This window comes from Pan paniscus, chromosome 23, assembly GCF_029289425.2.
Source record: "Pan paniscus chromosome 23, NHGRI_mPanPan1-v2.0_pri, whole genome shotgun sequence".
Lineage (NCBI taxonomy): Eukaryota > Metazoa > Chordata > Mammalia > Primates > Hominidae > Pan > Pan paniscus.
Window position 1 is genome coordinate 60,341,616 of NC_085927.1, and position 17,792 is coordinate 60,359,407.

At 56.8% G+C, this 17,792-nt stretch overlaps 1 protein-coding gene across 27 annotated transcripts in view; it reads left to right on the forward strand.

Moving 5' to 3' along the window:
• PPP6R2 (protein phosphatase 6 regulatory subunit 2) overlaps positions 1-17,792 on the forward strand; it is a 125,884-nt gene that overhangs the window by 105,612 nt on the left and 2,480 nt on the right. For 11 of the 27 annotated variants that reach the window (XM_063603186.1, XM_063603189.1, XM_063603185.1 and 8 more), the window contains 12 exons: positions 7,505-7,714; positions 8,595-8,659; positions 10,379-10,494; positions 11,781-11,866; positions 12,402-12,482; positions 12,916-13,013; positions 13,253-13,310; positions 13,584-13,708; positions 14,503-14,666; positions 15,601-15,760; positions 15,864-15,952; positions 16,725-16,929. In XM_063603186.1, the coding sequence (XP_063459256.1) occupies positions 7,505-7,714; positions 8,595-8,659; positions 10,379-10,494; positions 11,781-11,866; positions 12,402-12,482; positions 12,916-13,013; positions 13,253-13,310; positions 13,584-13,708; positions 14,503-14,666; positions 15,601-15,760; positions 15,864-15,952; positions 16,725-16,929 (1,457 nt within the window). The remainder of the gene's footprint in view (positions 1-7,504; positions 7,715-8,594; positions 8,660-10,378; positions 10,495-11,780; positions 11,867-12,401; positions 12,483-12,915; positions 13,014-13,252; positions 13,311-13,583; positions 13,709-14,502; positions 14,667-15,600; positions 15,761-15,863; positions 15,953-16,724; positions 16,930-17,792) is intronic. The other 16 variants (XM_055105591.2, XM_063603188.1, XM_055105589.2 and 13 more) reach the window with 3 other exon arrangements.

Here is a 17,792-nt window from a genome sequence, read left to right on the forward strand (position 1 = left end):
GGGCACAGAGCAGCAGTGGGGTGTGTCTCAGCTGCAGGCTCATGGGAAGTGACGAGTCTACTGTAGAATTGCCCTGAAAGCAGAAGGCGGATTTCTAACCCGGTTTGATGGAATGGAGTGACACGTCTACCTCCTTTCTCATGTTCTGACTGAACAACATAGAACTTACACGGTGGTTATCAGGTATAAAATGGCTAAAAGAGAAGCTCCTGTCGTCCACAGTAGAAGGTCAACCTGGCAGTTTTTGTCAAAGCCAGCGGGCAGTGCTTCTCCATCCTGCAGACGGCTTGCATGACGCTCCAGGTGGCTGAGGAGAGGAAGGGGCAGGCGGTGCTGGCAAGTAGTGCCAGTGAGCAGCCCTGGCTGTGGGTGGCGGGCTCCTCTGCGGAGAGCATGAGGCTGATCTCCTGAGAACGAAGGGCACTGCCCTAGTGGGTCCTGTTGGCAGACGCGGCCCCCCTCTTCTGCCTGGCTCTGGGGCTCTGCTGGAATCTCCCTGCAATCTTAGTCCCAGAACTGGGCTCGAAGTGCTGTCTGGCTCACAGTTCTGTCAGCGTGTGGAAGGTCTGTCCGCGTGTGGAAGGTCCGTCCGCGTGTGGAAGGTCTGTCCGCGTGTGGAAGGTCCGTCAGCGTGTGGAAGGTCTGTCAGCATGTATGAGTTCTGGGCACTGCTTTGGCTGTGAGATCCCAGTCTGCATCAGGGAAGCAATTACAAAAGAGACCTACTTTCCTTTTCCCTCTTCTTCTTTTTTTTTGAAATGGAGTCTCTCTCTGTCGCCAGGCTGGAGTGCAGTGGCGGGACCTTGGCTCACTGCAATCTCCGACTCCCTGGTTCAAGCGATTTTCTTGCCTCAGCCTCCCCAGTAGCTGAGATTACAGGCACGCGCCACCACGCCCAGCTAATTTTTGTTTGTATTTTTAGTAGAGACGGGGTTTCACCGTGTTGGCCAGGATGGTCTCAAACTCCTGACCTCGTGATCCACCCGCCTTGGCCTCCCAAAGTGCTGGGATTACAGGCGTGAGCCACTGCGCCCAGCCCCTTTTCCCTCTTCAAAAGAATTCTGTCTTCCACTTTCTTCCTCTCTTTTATATTTACTGTGGTAAAATATCATAACATAAACTTGGCTGTTTTAACTATTTTAAGGTGTGTCACTCAGTGCATTCACAATCTTGTATAGCCATTACCATTATCCACATCTAGAAGTTTTTCATTTTCCCAAACAGAAACTCTCTCTGTTAAACACTAACTCCCCATTCATTCTCCCTCTCCACAGTCTCTGGCAACCACCATTGTCTTTGTCTCTGAATTTGACTATTCTAGGTACAGTTTATGAGTGGAATCATAAAGTATTATCTTTTTGTGACTGACTTATTTCACTTAGCACTATGTGCCCAAGGTTCATTCAGTATTGTACTGTATGTCCAAATTTCCTTCCTTTTTAAGGCTGAAAAATTACTGTGTGGGTGGGCCACATTCTGTCCATTCATCCATCCATCAGTGGAGACTTGGGTTGCTTCCAGCCTTGGCTATTGTGAATAACACTGCTGTATATGTGGGTGTAGAAATACCTGTTTGAGTCCTTACTTTCAGTTCTTCTGAAAGTAAGAAGTTCTTCTGGATAAATACCTATGAGGCCAGGTCATGTGACAATTCCATGGTTAAGTTTTGAGGCCAGACCTTTCCACAGTGGCTGCACCATTTTATCTTCCTGTCAACAAAGTCTCCCCTTTCTCCTCATCCTCCCCCTCATCCTGCCGACACTTGTGTTCCTTCTTCTGATGCTCGTCATCTGATGTGCGTGTGGAACGGTGTCTCCGTGTGGCTGATGCTCGTCATCTGATGTGCGTGTGGAACGGTGTCTCCGTGTGGCTGATGCTCGTCATCTGATGTGCGTGTGGAACGGTGTCTCCGTGTGGCTGATGCTCGTCATCTGATGTGCGTGTGGAACGGTGTCTCCGTGTGGCTGATGCTTGTCATCTGATGGGCGTGTGGAACGGTGTCTCCGTGTGGCTGATGCTCGTCATCTGATGTGCGTGTGGAACAGTGTCTCCGTGTGACAAGTGATGTCGAGCATCTTCTCGTGCTTTTTGGCCATGTGAATAGCTTCGTTGGAGAAATGTCTATTCAAGTCCTTTGACCATTTTTGAATTGAGTTTTTTGTTTTTTGTTTTTTTTTTTAGTTTTAGAAGTTCTATATATATTCTGGATATTAATCCTTTATCAGATATATGCAAATATTTTCTTTGGGTTATCTTTTTACATAAAAAATTTTTTTTAGATGTAGGGTCTTGCAGTACAGTGATCATAGCTTCCTGTAACCTTGAACTCCTGGGCTCAAGTGATCCTCCCACCTCAGCCTCCTTAGTAGCTAAGACTGCAGGCATGTGCCACCACATCCAGCTAATTTTTATATTTTTTGTAGAGATGGGGTCTCACTATGTTGATCAGGCTGGCCTTGAACTCCTGACTTCAAGTGATGCTCCGGCCGTGGCCTCCCAAAGTGCTGGAATTATAGGCGTGAGCCACCAGCCACACAGCCTTTACTCCTTGATAATGACCTTTGACACACAAGTTTTAAATTTTGATGAAATCCAATTACCTTTTTTTCTCTGTTGCCTGTGCTTTCGGTGTCATATCCAAAAAAGTCATTGCCAAATCAGTATCATGAAGCTTTTCCTCTATGCTTCCTTCAAAAAGTTGTATGTTTTCTCTCTTATGTTTAGGTCTTTGATCCATTTTGAATTAATTTTTGTATCTGGTGTAAAGTAAGGGTCCAGCTTCATTCTTTTGCATGGGGTTATCCAGTTTTCCCAGCACTTGTTGAAAAGACTGTCCTAGGCCGGGCATGGTGGTTCACGCCTGTAAACCCAGTATTTTGGGAGGCCAAGGCAGGCAGATCACCTGAGGTCAGGAGTTTGTGACCAGCCTGGCCAATGTGGCGAAACTCCATCTCTACAAAAAATACAAAAATTAGCCAGGCATGGTGGCGGCGCCTGTAATCCCAGCTACTTGGGAGGCTGAGGCAGGAGAATCACTTGAACCCGGGAGGCGGAGATTGCAGTGAGCCAAGATCACACCACTGCATTCCAGCCTGGGTGACAGGGCGAGATTCCGTTTCAAAAAAAAAAAAAAACACCGTCCTTTCCCCCATGAATGGTCTTGGCCTAATTGTTAAAAACCAGCTGGCTGGCCGGGCGCGGTGGCTCATGCCTGTAATCCCAGCACTTTGGGAGGCTGAGGTGGGTGGATCATGAGGTCAGGAGATTGAGACCATCCTGGCCAACATAGTGAAACCCCGTCTCTGCTAAAAATATGAAAAAATTAGCTGGGTGTGGTGGCATGTGCCTGTAGTCCCAGCTACTTGGGAGGCTGAGGCAGGAGAATGGCGTGAACCCGGGAGGTGGAGCTTGCAGTGAGCCGAGATTGTGCCACTGCACTCCAGCCTGGGCAACAGAGCGAGACTCCATCTCAAAAAAAAAAAAAAAAAAACAGCTGGCGATGTGTGCAAAGGTTTCTTTCTGGACTCTCTGTTCTGTTTCGTTGGTTTATATGTCTGTCCTTATGCCAGTGTCGCACTGTTTTGGTGACTGTAGCTTTGTAGTAAGTGATAAGTGTGAGTTTTCCAACTTTGTTCTTTTTCCAGATTGTTTTGGCTATTCAAAGTCGTCCCTTGAGATTCTGTATGAATTTGGGGATGGGTTTTTCAATGTTTGCAAAAATGCTGTTCAGATTTTGGTAGGGATTGCATTGAATTTATAGATCACTTTGGGTAATACTGTCTTCTTAACAATATTAAGTCTTCAATCCATGAACACAGATGTGTTCCTATTTATTTATTTATTTATTTATTTATATTTTTGAGACAGAATCTCACCCTGTTGCCCAGGCTGGAGTGCAGTGGCGCAATCTCGGCTCACCGCAACCTTTGCCTCCCGGGTTCAAACAAGTCTCCTGCCTCAACCTCATGAGTACCTGGGATTACAGGTGCCCGCCACCACAAAATAATTTTTGTTTTGTTTTTTTTTTTTGAGACCGAGTCTCGCTGTCACCCAGGCTGGAGTGCAGTGGCGCGATCTCGGCTCACTGAAGGCTCCGCCCCCCGGGTTCACGCCATTCTCCTTCCTCAGCCTCCCAAGTAGCTGGGACTACAGGTGCCTGCTACCTCGCGTGGCTAATTTTTTGTATTTTTAGTAGAGACAGGGTTTCACCATGTTAGCCAGGACGGTCTCGATCTCCTGACCTCGTGATCCGCCCACCTCGGCCTCCCAAAGTGCTGGGATTATAGGCGTGAGCCACCACGCCCAGCCAATTTTTATATTTTTAGTAGAAATGGGGTTTCACCATGTTGGCCAGGTTGGTCTCAAACTCCTGACCTCAAGTGATCTGCCCACATTGGCCTCCCAAAGTGCTGGGATTACAGGCATGAGCCACCATGCCTGGCCCCATTTACTTTAAATAGGTCTTTAAATTCTTGTAGCAGTGTTTTGTAGTTTTCAGTGTACAAATCTTTTATCTCCTTGACTTAATTCTTCTGGATGCTGTCATATATAAAATTGTTTTCTTACTTTCCTTTTTGGATTATTCAGTGCTAGTGTATGGAAATGCAGCTGCTTCTTTGTGTGTCAATTTTGTATTCTAGAACTTTGCTGAATTCGTTTATTAGCTCTAGCAATTTATCTGGAATATTTAGAATTTTCTATGTGTAAAATCATATCAGGTCAGGTGTGGTGGCTCATGTTTGTAATCCCAGCACTTTGGGAGGCCTAGACAGGAGGATTGCTTGAACCCAAGAGTTTAAGACCAGCCTGGGCAACATAGTGAGACCTGGTCTCTACAAAATAAATAAGAATAAAAATTAGGCAGGTGTGGTGGCACAGATCTGTAGTCCCAGCTATTCAGGAGACTGAAGAGGGAGGATCACTTGAGTCTGGGAGGTCAGGGCTGCAGAGCCGAGATCACACCACTGTGTGTACTTCAGCCAGGGCAACAGAGCAAGACCCTTGCTCAAAAAAAAAAAAAAAAATACATATTCTAAAAAAAAAAAAAAAAAATCATGTCATTTGGGAACAAAGATAATTTTACTTTTGCCTTTACCTTTTGGATGCCTTTTATTTCTTTTTCTTGCCTAATTGCTCTGGCTAGGACTGCTAAGAGAAGACCGAATAGCAGTGGTGAGAGTGGGCATCCTTGCCTCGCTCCTGATCTTAGAGAAGCTTTCAGTCTTTCAGCATTGAATATGTTGTCAGCTATGGGCTTTTCATAGGTGCCTTTATCATACTGAAGATATTTCCTTCTATTCCTAGTTTGAGTGTTCTATCAAGAAAGTATGTTTTTTTGTTTTTTTGTTGTTGTTGTTGTTGTTTTGTTTTTTTTTTTTTGAGACAGAGTTTTGCTCTTGTTGCCCAGGCTGGAGTGCAGTGGCATGATCTTGGCTCACTGCAACCTCCGCCTCCTGGGCTCAGGCGATTCTCCTGCCTCAGCCTCCCAAATAGCTGGGATTACAGGCGTGTGCCACCATGCCTGGCTAATTTTTGTATTTTTAGTAGAAATGGGGTTTCACCATGTTGGCCAGGCTGGTCTTGAACTCCTGACCTCAGGTGATCCACCCTCCTCGGCCTCCCAAAGTGTTGGGATTACAGGCATGAGCCACCGCACCTGGCCGTATGTGGAATTTTATCAGATTTTTTTTGTATGAGTTGAGATGATCATTTGGCTTTCGTCCTTTATCCTGTTAATGTGGTGTATTGATTGATTTTCATACGTTGATCCATCCTTGCATTTGAGGAGCAAATCCCACTTTATCCTGGTATATAATTCTTTTGATATGATGCTAAGTTTGGTTTGCTAGTATTTTGCATCCATGTTGATAAGGAACATTGGTTTGTAGTTTTCTTTTCTTGTAGTGTCCACATTCGGCTTTGGTATCAAAGGTAATTCTGTCCTCACAGAATGAATTAGAAAGTGTTCTCTCTTAGTTTTTTGGAAGAGCTTGAGAAGGATTAGTGTTGACTCTTCTTTAAATGTTTGGTAGACCTCATCGCCAGGAAAGGAAAAACAAACCACAAAATAAATGTTTGGTAGAATTTACCAGCAAAGCCATCTGGTGCGGGCTTTTTATTGAGAGGCAGGTCTGACTCCATGTTACAGATGAGGTGACACAGGAAAGCCTCCTCCAAGGTCGCTGAAGGCCACATGGGCAGAGAAGGTGAAGCCAGGATTTAGGACTATGTTTCTGTGGAGAACATGAAGCAAATGAGCCTCCTGCCTTTCTCTAGCTCCAACCCCACTGTGTGGAACGAGGGGCCCAAGCTCGAATCCTGGTGTGGAATATACACCCCACCCCATTCCCCTCTCCATACAGTCCTCCTTCTCCATGGAGGCAGAAGAGGGTCTGGGACACAGGCTGCCGTGGCCCTGGAATGTAAGAGACGGCAGTGGGGGGCGAGTGCGTCAGACCTATGTCCCCCTCTCTGTCCTCATCTGGAAGAAGCTACATGGGAGGTGAGAGATGGCAGCTGTCCTTGTTCAGCCACCTCTGTCCCCCAGGGGAGTATCTAGGTGGCCAGAACCTCCTCTGGGCTTCAGCCCGTGCTGGTTAAGTCTGGGCTCCCTTGGGGAGTGTCTGAATGTACCCCTCACAGTCTCACGTTTGTGTGGTGGACAATATGCACACACCTGCCCATCCTGGGTGGAATCCTCATGTGCTTGAGAGTCTAACACACTTCCAGTAATTCATGAGAAAGACAGAATCATAAAGGAACTTCTCACATACTTAGAACTAAAGAATCATAAAAATACTACTTAGCAAAATGTGTAGAATGTAGTTAAAGTTGATTGTATACAGGGAAATGTAGCCTTTAAAGACAGACTGGAAAGAAAGGCTGCAATTAATGAGTTGAGCTTCCAACTGAAGGACAAAAGAAGCCAGGCCTGGTGACTTATGCCTGTCATCCCAGCACTTTGGGAGGCGGAGGCGGGCAGATCACCTGAGGTTGGAAGTTCAAGACCAGCCTGACCAACATGGCAAAATCCCGTCTCTACTAAAAATACAAAAATTAGCTGGGCATGGTGGTGGGCACCTGTAATCCCAGCTACTAGGGAGGCTGAGGCAGGAGAATCACTTGAACCCAGGAGGCAGGGGTTGCAGTGAGCCGAGATCGTGCCACTGCACTCTAGCCTGGGAGACAAAGCAAGACTCCGTCTCAAAAAAAAAAAAAAAAAAGAATAAACCCGCAGAAAGTAGAAAGGTGATGATTCAGATTGAAGCAGAGACCAACAGACACCCACAGGCAGGAGGCAGAAGTGCTCAGTGGCTATTTGAAGAAGCTCCGTAGTAGAGAGATGAGCCTCAGGAAAACGCTTAAAACTCCTTCCTAGCTACCCAGAGACTGGACTTGTGAGGAGTTAGGACGCCACCTTTAGGAAGGATTTCCCTCACCTTTGTGGTGTAGCCGGCAGGAGAAAACCGATCTAAGAACTGTCTTCTGTCCTCTGTTTACCCAGGACTTATTCTTTAAGTACACCTGGAATAACTTTTTGCACTTCCAAGTGGAACTATGCATAGCCGCTATTCTCTCCCACGCTGCCCGTGAGGAGAGGACAGAAGCCAGCGGATCCGAGAGCAGGGTGGAGCCTCCGCATGAGAACGGGAACCGGAGCCTGGAGACTCCCCAGCCGGCCGCCAGCCTCCCTGACAACACAATGGTGACCCACGTGAGTCCAAGAAGCATCCATCTTATCAGCGCCAACTGCGCCCCACTCAGACCGTGTCCATGTCAGCACTGACGTGTGCCGGACCTCGCTGTGCAGCTGACACGGGGGCAGGGCTTGGAAAAGGGTCCCCAGGTGTCTGGTCAGACGCTCGTAGACAGTGGGGCTTGAGTGGGTCTTGCAGATCTCATTCCTACCTGCCTTCAGCAGGGGTTCTGGTGCCTTCCACGTGCAGGCCTGGCAAGGGTTAGCACTGGATGAGATGAGTTCAGTCTGGCCTCCAGCTGGAGGCCCAGGGAATAAATGCCCAGGGAGCCAGCAGTGTCAGTGATGGGAGCCACACGGTGGGGAGGGGATGCTGAGGGACATGCAGGCCAACCAGGGACTGTCACCCGGATAGGAAGGCCACAGGTATATCGTAGTGTGAGGTGGAGCCCAGGAAAAACATCTCAGGTACAAGAAGTGATCTGTGTCAGGGCCTGGAGGTGAGAGAAAGTGCTGAGGGCAGACAGCCCTAGTCATTCTTCCGGACACAGAAAGAGGGCAGGAGAGTGGCCAAAGTGGAGGGCAATGGAGAGACGGGGAGAAGGCCCAGGGGAAGACAGGGGTCGGGGGCAATTCCAGGAGTTGGAGGAGAAGGGAGAGGGTCCTTTTCTCAGGCTTCATCTTTAGGGCGCTCAGCAGTATGAGCCCCGAACTGCACCCTCCTCTGGTGTTTGGTGAGGACCGCAGAGGCTGGGGCTGTGCGTGCGCAGCAGTCAAGGGCCTGCAAAGTCCACATAGACGTGGCCGCCAGCCGGCCCTGCCCAGTCCAGGGATGGGTGGAGGGGTGCGTGCCGCCTTCAGACCCTGACTCACGCTGCCCCCCTGCCCCGCCCCCCAGCTGTTCCAGAAGTGCTGCCTGGTGCAGAGGATCCTGGAGGCCTGGGAAGCCAACGACCACACGCAGTAAGAGCCGCTCGGACATGGAGGGACCCAGCCTGGCCAGTCAGGGATGCAGAGACGCACCTCACCCAAGCCCTGGTGATGCTGCGTGCAGGACTGCAGGATCGGGTGGAGTGTAGGGTGTGCGACGTGGCTCCACGTTCTGGGGCTGCTGTGCAAGGGGCCCTTCTACTGGGCGGACAGCTGCAAATGCTACTTGGGGAGGGGACACAGGGAGCCGACAGGAAGCGGTCCCGTCCCCACCAGGCACCTGCTCTGGCCCCCGCCCAGCCTGGCTTTGCCCTCTTGTGGGTCCGCTGTCCGTTCCCGATCTTCCCCAGGAACTCGGGGCCTCCATCAGCACTCGCACACAGGGACGCGTTATTTTGGTCTTTCTGTCTTCTGCTTAATGGGTGCTCCCTCTGGTCAGGACACATGTCCCGCTTATTGTCCTGGGCCCAGAGCCATCCCCACCCGTTTGCTGTCCTGCTGGGAACTGTCTGGCTCTGGGCGATATGAGGAGGGACTCCAGGGAGCTGGGAGGGGTCTGAGTGCAGCTGTGGGGAAGCAGAGGCCGAGCTGGGCTGTACAGCATGGAGGTCCCGCCCAACCCTCCCCTTGGGGTGCTGAGCCTGAGCTTGGTAGCTGGCAGCATGGGCTCACCTCCTGCGCCACTGCTGCCACCAGCGGGACTTAGGCCACGCCACGGCCTTTCTGCCTCCATTTCCCTGTCTGTAAAATGGAGTGAGAGCAGTGTCTGTTTCCTCATCTGTCTCAGTGGCACTTTTGGTAGTGAGGTTGGGGTGAGCCTGCTGCACATGGCAGGTGCTACTCAAACAGAAGTGTCCTGGAGGAGGGCAGGGGCGCGGACACTGGGCAGGGGCCGGGCATTTGCTCTGGAGGTGAACCTGGAGGAGGGCCGGGGGCGCGGACACTGGGCAGGGGCCGGGCATTTGCTCAGGAGGTGAACCTGGAGGAGGGCCGGGGGCGCGGACACTGGGCAGGGGCCGGGCATTTGCTCTGGAGGTGAACCTGGAGGAGGGCCGGGGGCGCGGACACTGGGCAGGGGCCGGGCATTTGCTCTGGAGGTGAACCTGGAGGAGGGCCGGGGGCGTGGACACTGGGCAGGGGCCGGGCATTTGCTCTGGAGGTGAACCTGGAGGAGGGCCGGGGGCGTGGACACTGGGCAGGGGCCGGGCATTTGCTCTGGAGGTGAACCTGGAGGAGGGCCGGGGGCGTGGACACTGGGCAGGGGCCGGGCATTTGCTCTGGAGGTGAACCTGGAGGAGGGCCGGGGGCGTGGACACTGGGCAGGGGCCGGGCATTTGCTCTGGAGGTGAACCTGGAGGAGGGCCGGGGGCATGGATGCTGGGCAGGGGCCGGGCACTTGCTCTCCGAAGTGAACCTGGAGGAGGGCCGGGGGCGCGGATGCTGGGCAGGGGCCGGGCATTTGCTCTGGAGGTGAACCTGGAGGAGGGCCGGGGGCATGGATGCTGGGCAGGGGCCGGGCATTTGCTCTGGAGGTGAACCTGGAGGAGGGCCGGGGGCGCGGACACTGGGCAGGGGCCGGGCACTTGCCCTGGAGGTGAACCTGGAGGAGGGCCGGGGGCGCAGACACTGGGCAGGGGCTGGGCACTTGCTCTCCGAAGTGAACCTGGAGGCCTCTGCCACTTGGCTCTCTGGGTCGTGGGTCTGGCAAGGTCGGGGCCAGGAGGCCGCCCCGATGGTGCCTGTTGCTTTCAGGGCAGCGGGTGGCATGAGACGTGGGAACATGGGCCACCTCACACGGATCGCCAACGCGGTGGTGCAGAACCTGGAGCGGGGCCCTGTGCAGACGCACATCAGCGAGGTCATCCGAGGTGAGCCCCCAACCCGGTCATCCTTCTGCTGGTCGCGGGCACCGGGGCCCCGAAGGAGCTGCCGCCTGAGACTGCCCTCTGCCCGACAGCAGGTGCTGACTGCACTGACAGTGAGAGACCCATGGCCACCTCTGTCCTCTCACTTCACACATCAGATCTCTCCTCATGGGGGCCTGGGTCTCATGTGTCAGTTCTATTGGGCGGACTTCTGTGGAGACCCTGCCAGGCGTCAGCGTGTGGCACAAGAGACAGTCCCTGCCGGGGGCAGTTGGTGACTCCGGAGCTGGCACTCAGAAGCCGTTAGCGCCACCAGGCTCCTTGCAGCTCAGGGAGCCCTGCCTGGCTAGGCTGTCCTGGCTGTGTGCTCTGCACTCAGGTGATTGGAGAGTCTCATTCTCACTCAGGTGTGAGATTTCGTAGCACAAGTCTCAGGGGAGCAGGCCACAGCCTGTTTCTTAAGAACGCAGTGGGTTAGGTGGGCGCAGGCACAGCACATGTGTGGCAGAGGCGGGCCCAGCTGTGGCCTCTCCTCCCTATACCCGTGTAAGGTGAGGAAGCTCTGGATAGTCCTCCCCGCACCCCAGGACCATAGTGAGGGGACTCCTGGGTTGAGCTCCATTAGCCCCTGGCAAGGTCAGGCCTGCCGGCTGCCATCACAAATAATAAAAGCAGGGCAGGAGGAGCTTCCCCACATCCTGGAGGGCAAAGTAGATGGGTGGAGGTGGAGGCCAGGGACAGCTCCCCAGGGCAGGGGCAGTTTAAGGAGGCGAGGGGCAAGCAGGAAGCTGTTGGATCATTCCATACGATCTCCAGATTGTGAATCCTTCCAGGGCTCTGACCTCCCCGGAAAAACAGGCAGGACACGCGCCCAGGCCTGTAGGCTGCTGCTGAGTTTGGGCCTGTGAGGTGGGGGGAAGGAAGCTGGCTGCTTTCTCAGATTCTGTTCCACGGCTTCTGCGTTTCTGGGAGTTCCTCAGAATGGGCTTCCACCCAACAGACTTGGAACTCAGATGCCCACTGGGGTCTCGGTAGGGGCAGAAGTGCCCACCACCCTGCCCACAAGTGCTGCACCTCAATCTCACTGTGGCCCCAGGCCCCTCCGGACACGCGGCTATGCTGCCTCTTTCTCATCCGGCAAAGCCCCTGCTTCAGGCCCTCAGACGGGCTGACCACAGTAGCAGCGCCCCATCCTCCTGGACCCAGGATGCACCTGCCGGAGCTCCCAGGTGCCCTGCACCATCTGCACGGGGTCTCCCAGGGCTCACCAGGCAGCACTTCCCTTGCAGGGCTCCCTGCGGACTGCCGTGGCCGCTGGGAGAGCTTCGTGGAGGAGACGCTGACGGAGACGAACCGCAGGAACACTGTGGACCTGGTGAGGAGGCTCGGGGCTGCCCCCTCGGCGCACGCACGGTGCTGGGACGCCGTCAGACGCTCCTGCCTGTGCCCTGAGGCAGAGGCCAAGGGAGGCACAAGGGCCGCACACCTGCCTGCTCCTCTTGACTATGCGATGCCCCTGCATAGTGTGTCCTCCGGGCTGATGTCAGTGACAGAGACCCCGTCCTGTGCCACACCCAGGGCTGGGTCTCTGAGGACCTCTGTGCAGAGCCGGTGTTGGCCTCAGGTCCCTTTCCTCCCACTCCAGGAGCTGTAGCTTGTTGGCAGAGGGCTCCTTTTGCCTGAGACCCACAACCTGCCCCCTGCACATGGAGGTTGGGCTGTCACGGGGCCTTGGCCTCACCTAGGCACCTCCTTACACAGCACGGCCTCCTGGGCCCAGAGATCTGATGAGTGACGTGCTGGGTGGGGTCTGGGAGCCCTGGGCTGGGCATGGTCCTGGGCGCTGGGCTGGGTGGGGTCTGGGGCGCTGGGCTGGCTCACACGCCCACCCCATCTGGCCTGTGTTTTAGGTGAGCACTCACCACCTTCACTCCTCAAGTGAGGACGAGGACATTGAGGGTGCTTTCCCTAACGAGCTGTCCCTTCAGCAGGTGAGGGCGTGGCTGGCACCTGCACCCTGCCGGGCCCTTCCCGGCACCTGTGTGCGCTGCGCTTGGTCCTCCAGACGAGTCTGATGGCATCTCACTAGCAAAGGGGAGCAGGGGCTCGTCTCCGAGCACGTATGGGGCGGGGTAGGTCTAAGGGGAGAACCCCAAAGTCACTCCACCTTGATGAGAGCACTGAGGACACAGCAGATGGACTCGAAAGTCAGAGAATATGGGGCGTATCTCAGATGTGACCGCAGTGAGCGCGCAGCCTGAGTTTTGGTAGAATCGTGAGCCCTGAACAGAGTTTACTGCCCACTTGTGCTGGAGGAGAAGCTCCCGAACAACTAGAGAGATTGTGGTTCCCAAAGAGCAGCCTCCAGGCCTGATGCCTCCTCCATGACCGGTGTCTGTCCGTCCCTCCCTCCCTCCCTCCCAGGCCTTCTCTGACTACCAGATCCAGCAGATGACAGCCAACTTCGTGGATCAGTTTGGCTTCAATGATGAGGAGTTTGCCGACCAGGACGACAACATCAAGTGAGTCTACTTGGAGCGCACTCTGCACGAGGCGCGGCTCTCCCCGCTGCTGAGGTCCCGTGGAGGCAGCTCCCTGAGGTCTTGCCGGGAGTGCGGCCTGATGTCCCCGGGAGACAGCAGGTGTTCCCAGTTGTGTGAGGGTGCTGAGGCCCCCGATGAGCACCGGGGGAGGAGCACTGAGGCCCCAGATGAGCAGTGGGCCCGGAGGAACGCTGAAGCCATCCCCCTTGCTCTTGCAGTGCCCCGTTTGACAGGATCGCAGAGATCAACTTCAACATCGACGCTGACGAAGACAGTGTGAGCAAGCCGGGCTGTGTGGGGTGCGGCCACCCTTTTCCCAGGCAGCTCAGGCCATGCCCACGGCTCAGTCTGTCGTGGGCCTGTGCGGTGGGGCTGGGAGAGGCCCCTCTGTGGAGCTCGGAACAGTCGCTTTCCTTGCCCCTCCCCGTCCTCCCCTCCAGCCCGGGGCTCCCACATCCCGGACTAAGCCCCTCTGGGAGCTCTATGGGGAGAGCGGCTCCCGTCTCCCCCAGACCCTCGGGAAACTCACCTTGGCGTTTCACTCTGCAGCCCAGCGCAGCTCTGTTTGAGGCCTGCTGCAGTGACCGCATCCAGCCCTTTGATGACGACGAGGACGAGGACATCTGGGAGGACAGTGGCACTCGCTGTGCCGCCCGGGTGACGGCCAGACCCAGGTGCGGGGCCTGCCCGTCCCCACAAAGCCTCTGCCCCCAGAACGACCCAGGTGCGGGGCCTGCCCGTCCCCACAAAGCCTCTGCCCCCAGAACGACCCAGGTGCGGGGCCTGCCCATCCCCACAAAGCCTCTGCCCCCAGAACGACCCAGGTGCGGGGCCTGCCCGTCCCCACAAAGCCTCTGCCCCCAGAACGACCCAGGTGCGGGGCCTGCCCGTCCCCACAAAGCCTCTGCCCCCAGAACGACCCAGGTGCGGGGCCTGCCCGTCCCCACAAAGCCTCTGCCCCCAGAACGACCCAGGTGCGGGGCCTGCCCGTCCCCACAAAGCCTCTGCCCCCAGAACGACCCAGGTGCGGGGCCTGCCCGTCCCCACAAAGCCTCTGCGCCCAGAACGACCCAGGTGCGGGGCCTGCCCGTCCCCACAAAGCCTCTGCCCCCAGAACGACCCAGGTGCGGGGCCTGCCCGTCCCCACAAAGCCTCTGCCCCCAGAACGACCCAGGTGCGGGGCCTGCCCGTCCCCACAAAGCCTCTGCGCCCAGAACGCCTGTCAGACGCCCGGACGCCCTGCGGTTCGTTAGCTGGCTTGCCAAGCAGCCACGCCTGTCCTGCCAGCTCTGGGGCCCAGTGCAGCGGGTGACCCTAAGGAGCCCAGAGCTGAGGCCTGGAGCGTCTCGTGCTCCTCTCTCGAGACGATCTGTGCTCACCCTCAGCCCGGAGCCGGGGGCCGCCACTGACCCTCCATGTTAGGCGTCCATCCTGGGCCACCAGACATCTGACTCTGAATCTCCCCCAGGTTTGGAGCCCCCCATGCTTCAGAGAGTTGCTCAAAGAATGGCCCAGAGCGTGGAGGCCAGGATGGGAAGGCGAGCTTGGAAGCACACAGAGATGCACCTGGGGCAGGTGCCCCACCGGCCCCTGGGAAGAAGGAAGCCCCCCCTGTGGAGGGTGACTCAGAAGGTGGTGCTGGGCGCCAGGGGCTGGGAGTGTGGGTATCGGGGACAGGACATGGTACCCTGGCCTGGGTGTTGTGGAGGCTTCATTTGGAGCTGAGGCATTTGGGGCTCACTGTGGCCCGGAGCCTGAATTCCCAGCTATTTCCCAGCCGTCCTGAGTAGGTGTCTGTGCTGCGCTGTGCCCAGCGCAAGGTGGCCTCCTGCCCCTGCCTCGCAGTTGTGGTCACTCAGCCACGTCGCCAAGGCTGGTGGGTGGTGTCCACCTAGTCTCCATCGTCCGTCCAGCCCCCACACAGTCAGGCACAGGCCTGACGCCCTCCCCAGCACAGCAGCACAGGCCGGCCACCACCTTCATGGCCGACATCTATGGCAGGAGCCAGTCCACCCCACAGGCCGCATGGCTGATGAGACCCCTCTCCTTACCCTGCCCTGGGGGCAGCACTGAGGCACTCAGGACTTTGGTGAGGGGGCAGAGATCTCTGTTAGGAGGGGCTGAGCTCTTCGCTGACAGAGCAAGGGTGACACCCTGGGGAAGCAGGAACATCCCAGATAGGAGGAAGGCACCCCATCCTCGAGGCCAGGAAGGGGCCAGTGGTGCTCGGTGAGCTGCCGGCTCTGTGGGTTGCGGTCCTGGGTAGGACAGGGCAGTGGTATCACCTTCACACTGTCAGTGTCAGCCCTGCTGGAGGCCTGGGGGCCCTCAGGCACCTGACTGAGCCGCAGGTCACACGCCCCATGGGTGTCGGCAGCTTGTCAGGACCCTCGAGCTGTCCCCTGTTGCTCCTTGAGGGGCTGACGGGCACTGCCTGGGCCTCCCTCCTGGAGCAGCCCCATCTTCCTGTCAACCTCTGAGGGGCCCCCAGGGCAGGGGCGCTGCCTCCCCTTTGCCTGCAGCACCCCAGGCCTGCCCACGCCTGACCACTGTGTCCCTCCCCCAGCAGGCGCCATGTGGACGGCAGTGTTTGATGAGCCAGCGAACTCAACACCCACAGCCCCAGGAGTGGTGAGGGACGTGGGTTCCAGTGTGTGGGCAGCTGGCACCTCAGCTCCAGAGGAGAAAGGCTGGGCCAAGTTCACTGACTTCCAACCTTTCTGCTGGTAACAAATGCGCTGGCAGGAGGGGGCTGTGCCAGGAAGTGCCTGTCAGGGCCAGGAGGCACCTGTCCCCCAGGACTGATCCTGTCCTCGTCCTTGTATGCAGCTCCGAGTCAGGGCCCAGGTGCAGCTCTCCGGTGGACACAGAACGCAGCCATGCTGAGGGCAGCCGGAGCCAAGGCCCTGAGAAAGCCTGTGAGTAGGAGCAGTGCAGGCGGCACCCAGCCTTGCCCAGTTTAAGGCCTGAGGCCAGCTGGCCCCCCTCCTTGGGGGCAGTGGGAGGAGGTGGCCGGGGCCCCGCAGGCTGCTACGTCTCTGGTGACATTGGGGTTTGATACAGCAATGGGACTGGAGCAGCCACGTGCAGATGGGGAGGCCCCCAGAGGGGAGGCAGCAAGGCCATTGGGCTGGCTCTGAGCCTGGTCTGAGTAGGTGGCACAGCTCAGGTCTGCACCCTGGGTTCCGGACAGCAGCACCGGGACCCCAGCATTGAGATGTGTGTGGGTGGGTTGTTGGCAGGAAGCCGTTCTGTGGCCTGATCAGAGCCCCTGGCCCCCAGCCCCCTAGTCAGGCTCAGAAGCTTCCCCAGATAAGGCTGAGAGCTCCAGGTGAGTGACAGCTGGCTCCCAACACTGGTGTCCCCGGTTTTGGGGTCCTTTGGGCTTAAAGGAGCTGCGGCAGGACCACACGAGGCGGAGTGGGCCCCTCCCTGAGCCTCTGCGTCCTCCTGTGAGACCAGGGCATGTGTCCCTGTATCATGGGGGAGGCAACAGGGTTGTTTGTGTGGAGACCCCATGGCAGGTGCGTGAGCCTGTCTGCCTCATCCTGCGGCTCCCACACAGGCACACGTGTGCAGGCAACAGGCTGCATGTGAGAGGGCCACATGTATGGGGACCCTATGGCTGGAGTGGCCGCACCCTGTGACCCCTCCTGCCTCACTGGACAGCACAGGCCTCCTACTTTGCAGTCAGCCCGGCTTCTCCATGTGCTTGGAACGTGTGTGTCACCAGGAAGGCCTCCCTGCTGGCCTCTGACAGTAGCTCCTCTGGGGGCTCCCACAGCGAGGATGGCGACCAGAAGGCAGCGAGTGCCATGGATGCGGTGAGCAGGGGTCCCGGCCGGGAGGCCCCCCCGCTGCCCACAGTGGCCAGGACAGAGGAGGCTGTCGGCAGGTGTGTGGGGCGTGGCGGGGGCGGGCCTGCCGGGTGCATAGGGCGTGGCTTCCAGGCTCTGTCCCCAGGTCTCAGCTCCCCTGAGAGGAGGTGAGGCCAGGCCAGGGTCTCCTCCACGCTGCCTCCCCCACGGCCCCGTGACCCTTCAGAGGCTGGCTCAGGCGGCGGTGGTGCCCACGCGTTTACGTGGAGGCCGGATGGGAGGAGTGCGGGGCCTTCTTTCGTGGACAGAACATCTGTGTTCTCTGTTGTGAGTGGTTAAGACAAGAAGACAGGGCCTGGATGTCCCAGACAGTCCCCCAGGGACTTGGGGGAGCAGCCCCTACCCCAGATCCCAGTTGGAGAGAACAGCCCAGCTCTTGGGGCTCTGGGCCTGGCTGAGCCGCCTGGGATCTGGGTACCCTGGTGGTTGGGGAAGGGCACAGACTTTTAAGTCCGGCAGGCGAGCGGGCATCTGTGGGGCTCACGCAGACCTCGCCTGCTGCTCCCCTTCCACGGGAGGCCTATGATTCCGAGACGCCTTAGAAGCAGGACAGTAGGATGGGGGGCGGCGGCCTCAGGACTGCACTGGGGGCATCCAAATCCTGACTGAGAGTTGGAGGCAGCTTGCAGGCTGGCAGAGGCCCAGGCTCCCTTGAGCCCCCAAGAGCCATCCCTGGGGAGAGAGTGGAGAGGGAGGCTCTCCCTGTGAGGAGGTTGGAGGCTGGCCGGCCCCTCCAGCAAGCTGAACCCCATCCATCCCCAGGGCCACAGGAAGGTCCCTGGGATCCTTCAGTAAACAGATACCTCTCTGGCCTCTGGGGTCAGGGGGTGGGTTAGCAGGAGGGCAGGACAGGTGGGGTAGATGCCAGGGCCAGGTAAGC